A 13,660-nucleotide genomic window follows, 5' to 3' on the forward strand; every position below is an offset into this window, starting at 1 on the left:
TTCACCAGCATTTCCTGGCCACTGGAACAGCCCCCGTGGGGGGGCAGACCCCATTGCAGCACTCTCACCACGCCACCCCCGCACAAGGCGATAGCTCACGGGCTGCGGAAACCTTTCCCCCAGGCCAACGCACCATGCAAATCCTCCTGACCTATTGCTCAACCAGATGCTGTATTAACTCCAAAGCATTTGTGCAATGCACGCCTTCAGGGCCACAGGGGAGGCACGCTGGGCCACAGGGGAGCTCAGGGCAGCTTCTCGCTCCTGGCCCACGGCTTCACCAGGAGAGCTGAGCTGGCTGCTGCCAGCCAGAGGGACCACTGCAGCAAGGGGTTTGGCTTTGCTCAGGGCAGTCTGCTTAAGGAGGAACTGAGACAGCAAGAAGGCATTTCTGCTGCCCTTGTGCAACTCCCTAAGGGAAAACTTTCCCTGGGCAAACCCTGGCCTTAGGGAGCACAGGGGTATTCAGGGCCTAAACCCCGAGGCACTGGGGCAGGCTGGTGACAGGCGACCTGAAAAACGTGTGGCTGGAGGGTGAGCACCAAGGGGTGCCTGCACTCTGCCACCCCCAGCACACCCCAACCTCCCCACCTCTGCCTGCTCCCCTTCCCTCTGGCTGGACCCAGACCCTCTCCAGCTGTTGCACATTTTGTTCCCTTTGGTGCAACATTTACTACTCCCTTCTGACATTTCTGTCTTACAGCAAGACCATACCCCAAACCGCCTCCAAAACACAAAGTGCAGAGCTGCTGCTGTGCTTGGGACACCTCTTCCTCTCTGCAAGGAGAGAAACAGCCCTGCGGCCTCAGAGTTGGGTCAAAACACCAGTTTGATGCTAAACCTGCTTCCTTGTAAGGTGGCCTGCCCCGGATGGGTGGCATTGCCACAGCCCCCACGTGACACCACACACGCATGTGCTTCCATTACACAGCAGCCCCTTTCCCACGGCCCAGCCAGAAGCCTTGGGTCAGATTCCTGCCTCTGGAAATGCCTTAAAATGTTAGAGCTGAGCTAGCCACATCCTGGAAATCCCCTGATGGGAGTGAACCAGATGGGTTCAAACAAGAGTTCAGCAAGCAAGAAGGGCACAAGGCAGCTGGTGCAGGGGAGAGGCCAGCAAGCCCTGAGAGCAGGCTGAGGCCCCAAGACACCCCGATCCCCACTGGGCTGGGAGCGGGGGGCTGCGTCTGCTGTCCAGGGCGCTTCCTGGGTCACCGCCCTGCCCAGGGGAAGGAGGAATGAGAATCCAGCACACTCTACCCTGACCTCTGCCACAGCACAGCTTCCCCTTTCTTCCTTCTCTCTTTTCAGTACTGCTTTTTAAAAAACAAAAGTCAAGACATCCTGCAGCACTGACTTCTGAAGGAGGGCTCTTCCCCTGCCTGTTTGTCCTTTTGCTGTGCAGTTGCGTGTTGTGCAGTGTGTTGAGAAGGACACAGCTTTCAACAGGATGCCTGTGTGTGACCTCCTTAACTCAGTCAGCAGACAAGAAGATCTAACCTATTTTAGAAGGAGAAGAAACACAATGCATGCACACAGCAATCATGACAGGTCCTCCCTGTCGATGCACCCTGAGGAAGTGGTAAACCACAGGATGCGTCCTGAAAATTCCACAACAGCACAGCAAGAGCCTGCCCGAGCGCAGCAGTCCCCGGTGAGCAGGTAGGCAGCTCCTCCAACTCTGTGTGGACGATTGTGCAGGGGGAAAAAAAATCTGCAGCGACAGTTCCGATCAGCGTTCCCCACATTTCCCAAGCTCCTGAGCAGCACAGGGAACAGGTCACCGGGATGCGGGGCACACAAAGCAGTACTTCCATTCAAACACAGGATGTTCCAGGGGCAGGAGTCAGCAGGTTCACTCACACAGAAGCCTTGTGCAAGAGAATGAGAGAAATCAGAGAAACAGGAGCTAGATTTCCACAGGGTTTTCTGGGTGGTATGGCAGCAGACACAACACAGTTTGCAGGAAGAATTTTAACCAGATTTGTGTTAGGGACTGACCCCTCAAATTGCTCTGTGCACCACCAGGACTGTTGCTGCAGTACAAAAGTTATCAGAACCAAAGCAGGTGGCCACCAGCTCTCCCCTTCCTCGTTATGGTACCAAGTTCTTTAGTTGTACCAGTCTACCTTTGACAGAAATAAAAATAAACATCCCTGTACCACCACATCTACACATCCTGCAAAACTAGAAGTTATCTATTAAGGTATTTTACTGGAAGACCAGCCTTAAAATCCTGTAGCATTTTTCAACTACAAAGAGCAGAAAAGTCTTCACTTGGCTAGAAGTTGTGATCAAATCAGACTCTTCACTTAACCTCCTCCCCACCAAGACCCCAGCCATCATACACATACAGAGCCACACGAGTTGTCACTTCAGGTGACACCCTCAGGAAGGTTCCTCTCCCACAGCCAGTAAATGACCCTTCAGACTTGGTTTGTGAAACAAAGCACTATCTCCAGGAGCACCTGCCTCCCTTGTTTCTGATTAACCAGAAATAGCCATTGCTCTATATTAAGAGCACGAATTTGAATAAGACAATAAAGTTATTTAACAAGTCAGATAAGAACATGCTGTACTGCAGCACAGCAGGTGGGAGGGGAAGATTCTTACATAGAAATGTGAGCATTCATATTCCTACTGCATTTCCTTCCCAGGTCATAACAAAGTTTAGAGCAAAGTCTTGACATGTTACAGTTAGCATATATTATCATGCTCTACATCTGGCACAGATGTGCTACATAACTGGGTAAAATACGCATTTATTTCCAGACTGTACGGTGGAACTGGCCATTAAAAACTGAAGCACAGCCCACACTATTTATTCCAAAATAATTAGGAGTGTACATTCTTTAGCACCTGAGACCTCCAACACCACTGCGGTTCCACTGCAGAGCCACACGCCAGCACACTGCTGCCTCATTGCATGCCCTGTGAGCAAGCTAACCTGGGCAATGCCAAATAAACAGTAAACACTGGACACGCTGCTATCTGCTACAGCAGTTTGATTTTTTGTTTTTGACCTGCCACACTGCATCAATTAACAAGCCTACCGATACCCTGCCATCAGGCTGCTGCTGCCATCGGACTGCGTACAGAGATCTAAGATTGTCAGAGGAACCCCAGGGAAGAAGGACAATTTTTCTGACTTTCCTGGAAAGCCAGACAAAATGTTGAATGGTCTTCCAAAAAGCCACCAGAGACCAAATAATTCAACTCAGCAGTTTTTATTTATATAACACAAGTTCGTACTTCGCCATGGCTTTCACAAGGCTGCCTCCATTCAGTACGTAAACTATATACTGCATAATGATACAGAAAGTTCAGCAAAATGTCAGCTTGTGAGTATAAAACGTTAATCTTCTGATTGCAAGAGAAGAAGCATATATCAGCATTCCACCAGAAAAACAAAAAACACCACGCCAAGTAACACAATGGCTGAGTTGAGAATAGTACTAATTAAAAACAGCAGCAAGCAGCAAGTTGCTGGACAATAACATTAAAAACCATTTTTCCTGTAATTTACAAATATGCAAAGTATCAGGTTACTTAAAATTAAGAAGCATTTTGCTTACTAACATGAAACATTACTAATTTGTAATGTATCATAATTCACCAGGTATACAGGTTTCTGTGTCCCTGTGGTTTTTACGGCACATGGTGCCATTCGGGTAGGTCACGCCTCAGACAGTCAGAGGGAAGAACAGTAATAGACAAAACCCTTCCTGAAGAGGGTTCTCAAACAGCTGTATTCCACTCTCACCTTCATAATTTGCCACTCAACGACCTTGGTTTAACCACAAGATGGACATTTAAAAACATAACAAAACCACAGATACAATGTGTATCAACAAATCAACTGCTTCTGGCCTGCAAGTGCAAGAAACATCTTTGCATCCTAAGCACAATGAAATTCCAGGACCAGAACCAATTACTACAGCAATTGGTTTTGCATATTTAAAATCTGCTACGATATCTACAGTAAAAAACATCTTACAGAGTAAGAGGGAATGAGAGGGGAACAGTCTTACCAAATAAGTCTTATTCTACATTTTTGGATACTGCTAGTTTGATAAAGCTGAAGGGGACAGGAAAACATTAGTAAGAAGGAAGATGAAGCAACAGCTTTACAGAGAAAAATATTAAGGAATCCTCAGGAACAGTACTGGCAGCAGTCCAGACATGACTACAGCTGTTTTACTGAATGCTCAAAACTATTGCTGTCTGAAGACAAAAGGCACAACGTCATAAATCCCCGTCGTCAGTGTTGTACAAAGATAGCCTAAGACAGGTTACCAGCCAAGGTCAATGTTTTCGAGCAGCATCAACAGCGTTGTCATCCACATGTTCTGACAACTGCATTTTCCAGCAAATGCCGAACACACAACTCAAATGTAGCTTTGGAACAGTGTCAGGCTTCCCACCCTGAGAAAGTATTGCAAGTCTAGCTCCCCTTATTTCTGGAGCTCAGCAGCTTGCTAAGCACTTATGGCACATACTGGAGAATCACCTCATCTCAGGAAGGTAAGCTTAAGCAGGAGGGGCACGGAAAGGATCATTAAAGAAGTGCACCAATAAAACCAAATTAAAGTCAGCTAAACCTAGCATCATACTAGATTTATAATGCAACATTTTCCACAGATCTGCATGGTAGGATATAGTAAAGAGGCTTAGTAAAGGGCTAAGAGCAGCCTTGACAATGCGTTTCAGTCTTCACAAGTAAGTCTCACACCACTGCAAAGGTACCCCTTATCTTTCAGAAGCCCCCCCAGCATCTTCCCTCCCTATGCCTGGTAATGCACTAAGCCATCTCAAAAACTGAAGCTAAGAGGAAGAATAAGGTCACATTCAGTTCTGAACTGCAGGAATTTAGGGTGTGCCTGACCCACCATACAACACCAAAGGAAGAGCCCTACTCTGAAGCTGCAGCCTCTTCTCCTGTTCAGCACCCAGAGCCTCTTCAACATTCCCTGGGGAAGACAGGACGCTAAGGCTGCCCTTAAGAGGGGCACACAGTCATGTCTAGACCAGAACTTGCTGTGAGCATACCACATCTGGTATCCAGCCTCCAGCTGGAGCCTGGTACTTCCAAGGAGTAAGGAGGAGCCCTCAGAAGGCATCTATGGCAGCTACAGAGTGCAAACACTGCCCCTCCGGCTTTTCACACACCTGGCTGCCCTCAGCATCTGCCTATATACCTGGGTTCTGAGACTTGTACGTTAGTATCTCTGCAGCTAGCCTTTGGGGATCCAGAAGCCGAGGGAAACGGCTCATCACAGCATCAACTAAATGGGGATGGAATATGCCACACAGCTTGACGTGCACATTGGCCCGCTCCTCCGCAAACTGGTCAGAGACAGCCCACTGGCAAGACTCCCCGTACGCTGGCCCTGGGGCTCTCTGTACTGAACGAGGATCTCGCACACTGGTAGATCTCACTTGAGGAGGTGCCATCTGGTACGGTTCAGACCAGTACTCACGAGAATGGGGCGGAGGGGCGTTATACTCATTGGGCAGACTGTATTGCGCAGCATTAGCTGGGTGTACAGGTACTCCATAGCCTGAGAAAGAGTGAGGTGGTCCTGAGTGAGATATCTCAGGGCTATACTGCAAGAAGCTAGCACCAGAGGAAGATGACTTATGGGAACCATGCTTGTAAGAGACCAGACCATTCTGCTCCAAGCTGGGAGAATGCGAGTAGACAGGTCTCTGCCTACCACAGGTGCAGACTGCCACCTGATCTGCATGGGAATGGTCACAGTGACTGGTAGATCTGTAAGGCCACATGTCAGACAGCTGGTTCTCCAGAGACCCGATGCCTGAGTCAAGATGCTCCTGAGAGATATAAGACAGAGAGTCCATATGAGGCTGCTGGTACCTGTCAGAGGACCTGTGGCTCCCACTGTTAGGAGGAACACTGCCTGACACACAGCCTTTGACCTGAAGCGGAACATCACTGGGCTTTGCTTTGTGGGTCAAGCTTTTCCTCTCCACAGGGACCTTCTGCAAAGAGCTTTTATCACTCTCTGTGGGCACAGAGCACACGAGCTCTGCCTGGGAACCTCTTCTGCCCTTTTTCTCCTCCTTGGCACTGGTACTTCTGGTAGGAGACAACCTTGCATTGGCTCGGAGTTCATCAGCTAATGAGCGCTGGGGCTGATTGATCCTTTCAGGGTGGTAGAATTTACATTTAATTCCGTAAGTGCATTTCTTCCCTGCAAGGAAAGACAGAGCATGGAATGACCAGCTGGATTTTACTAAATACATGAATTACACTTGCACACTTGCACAGACACCTCAGTCTTCATGTTTAGAAGTCAGGTCTTACCATAAGGGCACTGCTGCTTCTTGTGTTCTGGCACCACAGGTTTCTTTCTGAGAAAGTTATCCAGGCTGGGGCCATGTCGCCCTAATGGATCATCTGGAGGCATAAACCTAAAGAAAAATAAATCTCAATCAGCAGCAGTTCACTTTCTTGGGCCAGGGTTTCATTTCTTCTAGAAGTCTCCGATTTCATTGAAGGTTAAAAGCTATCCGAGCCCTAAAAAACCTCCCTATTTCACTGCAGTGACAACTGTTCTGTCACCTAGTAAATACTGGCATGAAGTGCTTCACTTCCAGCACAAAAGGTTTTGTGCTCTGTTGCTGACCAGAATTAGTACTTGCTGCTGGGCCTGTAATGATTGTCCTGTGAAGAAATCCAGTCCTGAAGCTCTCTTAGCAACTCCGCTATGGCAGAATTCTTAGCTCCAAACCATGAGCAGCTATTAAGACAGCTCCAATTCCTTACGCCTTTGTACCTCACCACAGTTGGACAGTTCTCCCCACCACACTTCCTTCTACCAAAAAATCTCTAAAGGATTTTTTTTTGCATTTTGTACCTGCATTTTGTTTTTTTCATGCATCACTTGCCATTGCTTCATTAAAACAAGGCAGCAAGCTTACATGGATCTTTTTTAAGAGGAAAGGAAGATTAGGAACATACTTGTCGTTAACAAAGGAATACATCAGTAGACGCTCCTCAATGAATTTCTTCCACTCAGGACGCTCGTTCTGCAGGTCTCGATAAGTATCATTAGAAACCACAATGCCATCAGACTCATGTGCCAGTTTCACAATGAATCGATCATCATAACAGACAACACGCTTGCCTCCAACCCGCCTGGAAGGAGTGAAGACCAGAATTTTCTTCTTTTCAAGGTCACGGAGAATGTACTGGTCTAAAACAAACACAACTGTGAACACACTTACACAGCCCAGAGACCTTCCCCACAGATAAAGTAACATTACATGAACATTGTCGTTTATTTATAAAGTCATTTCATCTCTTTGCAACCCAGCCTGTGTTTTCATCTCTTCTTACACCATCCGTCAGGCTGTCAGAGATGGATCCCTAGCCCTGGTGCCTGCGTGGTACCCAAGAACACTTGGAGCACACCACAGAGGTTGATGTAACAACAGCAAGTCCCATCCACATAATCCTTTGTAAGCAATGTGCAATTTGCATTTAAGACTGACAGGCTAGTAGCTTTTGTAATGCCATACTCCACACAGATTTGAGTAGAGTCACTTAGAAGTCTCAGCTGTTAGCAAATTCAGAGCAAATTCCCCTCAATTTAAGTAATTCTCACTAAACTCCCATCAAGCTTTAACTTTCAGCATGTAGAAATTCTGTACAGTCTACAGTGTCACATATGTTACAGTCAAATACACAGCATGAAGATGTGTCCCTGAAAGGGGAAAAAATGCAAGTAATAAAATCCCAAGAATTTAGGAAGCATGGTGTACTACATTCTGTTCTCTGAATTATTCCAACTGACCCAGGCAAGAACTTGCTTAGGGGAGAAGTTAATGACTAATTCCCACTGGTCAGCTCAGCTTACTGGATCTCCTACTACTCAGATCTTCCATTCTTAAGTTAATTACTAACTAGCCAGAACTTCACAAGCTCATTAACTGACAAAGCAGTAAGCCTGAAAAGCTACTTTTGGTCTTCATATTTCCACACCTGTTATAAGTACATCTGGTCGTGGCTGCTCCTTCCTCCAAGATGGCACAAAGACTGTAATATCCTTGTGTCCCCTGTCCCAAAACCACTGGACAGCCAGAAGGATACCTCGGCAGGAGAACACCTCTTTATTTCCATGGCTGCGAAGAAGAAAATTGAGATTTTCAGCATTCAGGTTATGTACAGATTAGTCAGGTAACACACTAAGCAAATAGATCCAGCAATTCAGACAACCTTTAGTGAAGAAGTGTTAGAGTAGCACAATCAGTACACATTGCTCATCTCGTGTAAATAACAGCACTAAGATGTTCTACACAGAATTACTATTGCTTTTAGCACCTCAGTTTACCAATAAATACCCAAATCCTCAGTGGGAGGGAGAAAGCAGCCGTAGCTGTTGCAGCTGCTCTGAAACAGCCCTTGCTTCAACTCTAGACTCTACATCTTTATTTTTAGCCCTGAGTACAATGTGCTCTTGAACACCCTTTGTCCTATTCTGCCAGCTAACACCAGTGGCTAACCTCTGCCAGAGTAAACAGCACCCTCACTAGGTGTTTTGATTGTAAAGTTAAGGAAAACAAGACATTTATGCACTCAAGGACATCAGCACTGATGAAAGATGCTTCTTCATTATATTATGGCCCAAAAAGTCAGTTCCAAACACACTATTTTCACAAAATAGCAACATCTCCTGTTAACAGGAACAGTGCTGAACATCTTAACAGCACTTGACAGTTTGAGAACAAAGTTTGACAACAGCATCAGAAGCTCCATAACAATGCAAAAAGCTGCTGCTTAATTATTCATTAGGTCAGACCAATAAGTTTCCAGAACCTCTAAGAGGAAACTACCACTCCTGTTTTACAAGTGCCACTATTTACAGTGCAATCAGCTCTTCTGCTGATAACAGTTCTGGCAAACTTTCAACAATTCTGTATTACAGCCCAATTTGTCATTCTGGGGATCTAATAACCGGCATTTCAGGATGACACTCTGGTAAGATGTACTATACTGAAGATAACTGGTCTCATAATTCAGTAAGATTTTCCCCACGTGAGCACTACTCCACCTGCCCCAAGTCTTACTCTTCCCATCTACACTTGAATGACACTTCAACTCCCACCACCGCTTAGCATGCTAATGAACTCCTCCATAAAGTAATTACCAAAGAGCATACCCAGCAGAGGCGTCGCTAAGAAGCATTATTACTGTAGTACAACCATACCACAAGAAAGAAACTTTATTTCTCCTCCTGTCCTCACCCTTCTCTGAAGCTATTAAGAAAATTGAAGAGTTGGACCAAAATAATTGTTCTATAAGAACTATACATTTCACACCAAAACTAACACCTAAAGAGCTACCTAACACATCTTCATTATGACTCCCAAACCAGAGAGAGGCTGACATTAACAGTCAGAAGAAAGATGCTCTAGAAGTTGTGTCCATTGTCAGATTGGTTTTGCTATAGGTAGCCAGACACGGGTTACTATAGTCCTTTAGAGATGAGAAAAGCAGAGATTTTTTGAGTTGCTGCTACCAATCTCAAATCTACAGAAGGTAGCTAATTGGGCTGATCTGATTTGGCAGCAGCCAAGAAAAAATTCCCTTAGAAGGAAGTAAAAGCTAATTTCCACTATGATTTGCATATGTTTGTCAAGAGCTGTTGAGGGAGGCTGCTGTACACACTGCAAATGAATCAGCAGGGAACATCACACCATCAATACAGGAAGTTTCAGAATGGAATTCCCCTTCTAGCAAATTGCTTAAAAAAGCCAGACTGCTTTTCTCATGTCAAACTCTGTCCTATCAGCAACGTTATTGCTGCCTGGCCTGCCCTGAGTCACATTTGCTGTGATCTCTCCTGTGCTTTTTGGGATAACTTTCACAGGCAAGAGGCTCCTCATTCAAAACACAACCAATTCTGATGTTTAAGCCCAAGCACTTATCTAAGGTAAACTTCACAGCAAGAGTCACACTTATCAGCCCCAGGTTTCACAACAGGCCATTTTCCTCAAGTGACCGCACAGCTGCTGGAGAACCACAGCAACAGGACTGTGCTCTTCTGCAGACACCTAGGTGACATCTTTTACTCTCCAGCCCTGCTCAGTTGCCATCAGAATTTTGTCTTTGCCCTGGGACTTACAGGCTCTGTTCATCAATCACATAGCAGACTGCACCCCATCTTTTCTCAGTCCTGTTCTCAGAGCTGTCAACCACAGCTTAGAAAACCACACCTGCGAGCATATCTCCACTCAGCACTTTCACCTTAGACAAAGTCTACAGTAATGCATGCAGCAGATGTGTGTGCACCCTCCTGGTTGTTTTTTTATAAAAAAGCCTGTACACAAACACACATTACAAAATCTATTAAGCTCAAACACAGTGGAGGAGGCTTGCCTTTGAACTGCAACGACAAAGCCCAATTCAGAATACTGGTGCATTAAGTTAACAGAGCCCAGACCCCTGCCTAGAGATGAGGAGTGCAGCATCGGGGATTCGGGTGGGGGCAGGCAACGCCCGGCATCGTCAGGAGCACAAGCCAGGGCAAAGATAGGGACATCGGGCCAATAAATATTCAGCGCAGAGATTATGGGTGCTCTGTGGATATTAGGGCTCCTGCGCTCCCAAGTTGCTGTTCCAGGCCAAGCCTCTGGTTGTAGTACCTGACAGAACCCGCGCCATCAGCACCAGAACACCCGAGATGCTGTGGATGAGTTGTAGCCCGGCCTTGGTGACACCATATACTGAGTGCCCCTTTGGCACCCCATCCTTTCCCTACACCGTATGAAAATTTAATCAAAATACAAGAGTTGCAATTTGGAGACTGGTCTCCAATGCAGGAGACAGCTCCATATTACAAAGCCTTCTCTAATTAAACCTGTAATTACTTATTGAGCAACTTCCTGCTACAGAAACTTACATAAAGCCATTAGGCAAGAGTAAAATGTATCTTCTCCTCATAAGCAAGAAAATAGAGGAACTGCCTGCGTTTCCCAGGAAGCACACTCACTCTCGTCAGAGCCCTGTGACCACTGGTTATGAGCTGGCACGGACCATGGGCAGGAGAGACCATCAAGGTAGACTGCAAATATGATGCTCATCCTCATGAGAGCTACGCATAGTGGTGAGGTGCCTCGGAAAATATTACCAGCCACTACCAGGGCATCCAGTGGTAGCTGTATGCAGTGAGAAACCCCCAGTTTTTCAGAGTCTTAGCGCCTGCACACCCCACAGCCAGAAGTCACGCACAGCCACCACCTCGCCGGGCCACGGCACCGACAGCCCCAGAGAGACCGCTGTGCCCACCCAGAGCCCCAAACACACCTCATGGCCACGTTGCTGCCATCGATAACGATGGGCTTCAGGTTCTCACTCTCCGTCTCCTCCGGGGCTGGCACGGGTGCGGGGGTCTTGTTCGTGGCCCCCCCCCTCGGGACCAGCGGGGCCTCCTTGGCCTCTGGCGGGGCCTCGGCGCTCTCCCGCTCAGCCGGGCCGTGCTTCACCAGCTCCCCCAGCACGGTGTTGGTGTCGGCGTTCAGGCCGAGCTTCTGCAGCGCGACGTGGATCTCCTCCGAGGAGTAGCCCAGCTTGCGGAAGAAGTCCACCTTCAGCTGCATCTCGGCACTGTCGCAGGGCTCCCGCCCAGGGCCCCCCGCCTCCTCGGGCGGCTCCGCGCCGGGCAGGCCGCCGGGGCCGGGGCAGCGGCTCTCGCACGGGTCTCTGACGCTCATCCTCTCTCCGGGCCGGGACGCCGGCGGCCTGGCGGCCGGGAGCGCCTCAGGCCAGCCCGGGACGGAGGAGACGCTGCCCGCGATCATGGCTCCCCGCGGGGGACTCCCGGCCTCCGCTCACGCCCCGGACCTGCGGGCCAAGACGGGCGTTAGCAGCGGCCCCCGGCACGCCTCCGCGCGGCCCCCGGCCCCCCCGCGCTCCGCTCCCGGCCCGGCCTCCGCGGGGCCCCGCCAGGCCAGACCAGGCCAGGCCAGGCCAGGCCGCCGCATGTCGCGTCGGGCGGCGCCGGGCCCCCCGCCACCGAAGCCGCCGGTCCGCACCCCCTCTTACCGGCCTGCCGCCGACGGGCCGCCGCGGCGTCTCCATGGGGCCAGAGCAGGCCGGGCGAGGTCGCCGCTTTATACCGGGGCCGGGGCAGCGCCGCGCCAACGCATAAGGGCAGAGTGGGCGGGGGCGGAGCGGCGGTTGCTTCCTGGTCCGCCCCGCGCCCCGCCCGGCCGCTGCCCTGGGGAGGGAATGGGAGGGGAGCTGGCCTGGCTCGGCGTGGCTCGGCGTGGCTCGGCTCGGCTCGGCTCTGGCGTGCGGCCTTAGCTCTGGCCCTGCCTCGGGCCTGCCCCGCCGGGCCAACAGAGCGGAGCCGGGACTTAGCCGCGTCCCCGGCCCCCACGGTTCCCTTTGGTCCACTTCCAGCCCAGCCGTTGCCTCCTTGCGGAATAACCCCGGCAGATGTAGAGACAGGTCCATGCTGCAAACGCCTGGTTTTTATGCAAATCGTGTTGCAATGAGGGCAGATTTGCCCCGACAGGCTGCTCGTTTGGTAAACGCTTCCCCCCTGCTTCCTGGTGTCCCCAGGGACGGCCCCTGCTCCCCGCTGCACAGCGGCCCCTCAGCCTGGCCCATGCGGGTGCGAGGGGGCCAGGGCCGGGTGAAACCCCGAGTTAGCAAAGGCAGGGAAATCCTGAATCAAAGAGGTCGGTGCAGTAGAGAAGCTGGTTCATCAGAGGGTTTTCCAGCTTGTTACTCGGAGGTTTAAAACATTAAAACTCCAGTCCTGGCTCTTTTTTACACCCCCCCGCCCCCCCCCCCCATCAGAGGTGGATGTCAAATGGTAAGGAGTCCCCGAGCTCTGCAACATGCTGGATCCTGAGAAAGTGTGTCTCCTGACCCGTACGGGCTGCGGGATGGTACCAGCCTGCTGCTCCTTGCCATGTTAAAGACCAGGCTTTGGCCTACGAGCTCTCAGAAGAACGTCGCTCCAGCCCCGGCGCACTCGACACCCACTTGGAAAGCAGAGGGGACCCGCAAGCTGAAACTGGAAAGGGAGGGAAACGGGGCAGGGGACGGTGGGTTGTACCAGGTGCAGGGACAATCCTGCGGTCACCGAGGAGTCGCTGAGAATGCAGCACTCTTGTTTAAGGCAAGCCTAAGCTGTAGGCAGCTTCAGGCAGAAGGAATGCCTGAATGCAAAGCCACAAGCTTCGGGCACATCGGCAAAGGTGCTCTGGTTTTTTTTACGTTCTGTATGAGCTGTGCTTCCAGCAGCCGGTGCTTGGCTGCAGCATACGGTGGCACTGAAGTGACCTGACAGACACGGCAGAGCGTGGCCAGGAGTGCCAGCAGTGTCTCCTGCCGCGGTGGCCTCTCCTGCGCCAGCGGTGACCAGCCCGAGGGTGCCCACACAGGCTGCACGCCGGGCGTGCACCACGCAGGAGGTTGGAGTCTCTGACACACGTCTCTTGCACCACTTTGATCCCGATGTGATGCGAGTGGCTGTGATTCAACCGCTGGAGGCTTATCAACCCAGGCTTTTAGAGGAGATAAGAGCAGACAGGAAGCATCTGTCAACCACCAGTACCTGTCCCCTGACTGTTCGCTGAAGCCGCCCTTACAGGCTGTACGTAACTGCAGGAATTGAACTAA

At 50.0% G+C, this 13,660-nt stretch overlaps 1 protein-coding gene across 1 annotated transcript; it reads right to left on the reverse strand.

The window, feature by feature from the left end:
- Positions 1-3,211: 3,211 nt before the first annotated feature.
- ZC3H12A (zinc finger CCCH-type containing 12A) lies at positions 3,212-12,209 on the reverse strand. The gene is made up of 6 exons (XM_075773765.1): positions 12,071-12,209; positions 11,333-11,869; positions 8,009-8,148; positions 6,986-7,220; positions 6,329-6,435; positions 3,212-6,215 (listed from the first exon to the last, which is right to left on the reverse strand). Exons 2-6 carry the CDS (start codon positions 11,824-11,826, stop codon positions 5,191-5,193), a joined length of 2,001 nt encoding a protein of 666 aa, XP_075629880.1. The 5' UTR covers positions 11,827-11,869; positions 12,071-12,209; the 3' UTR covers positions 3,212-5,190.
- Positions 12,210-13,660: the final 1,451 nt, after the last annotated feature.

Source organism: Balearica regulorum, chromosome 22 (genome assembly GCF_011004875.1).
Source record: "Balearica regulorum gibbericeps isolate bBalReg1 chromosome 22, bBalReg1.pri, whole genome shotgun sequence".
Classification (NCBI taxonomy): domain Eukaryota; kingdom Metazoa; phylum Chordata; class Aves; order Gruiformes; family Gruidae; genus Balearica; species Balearica regulorum.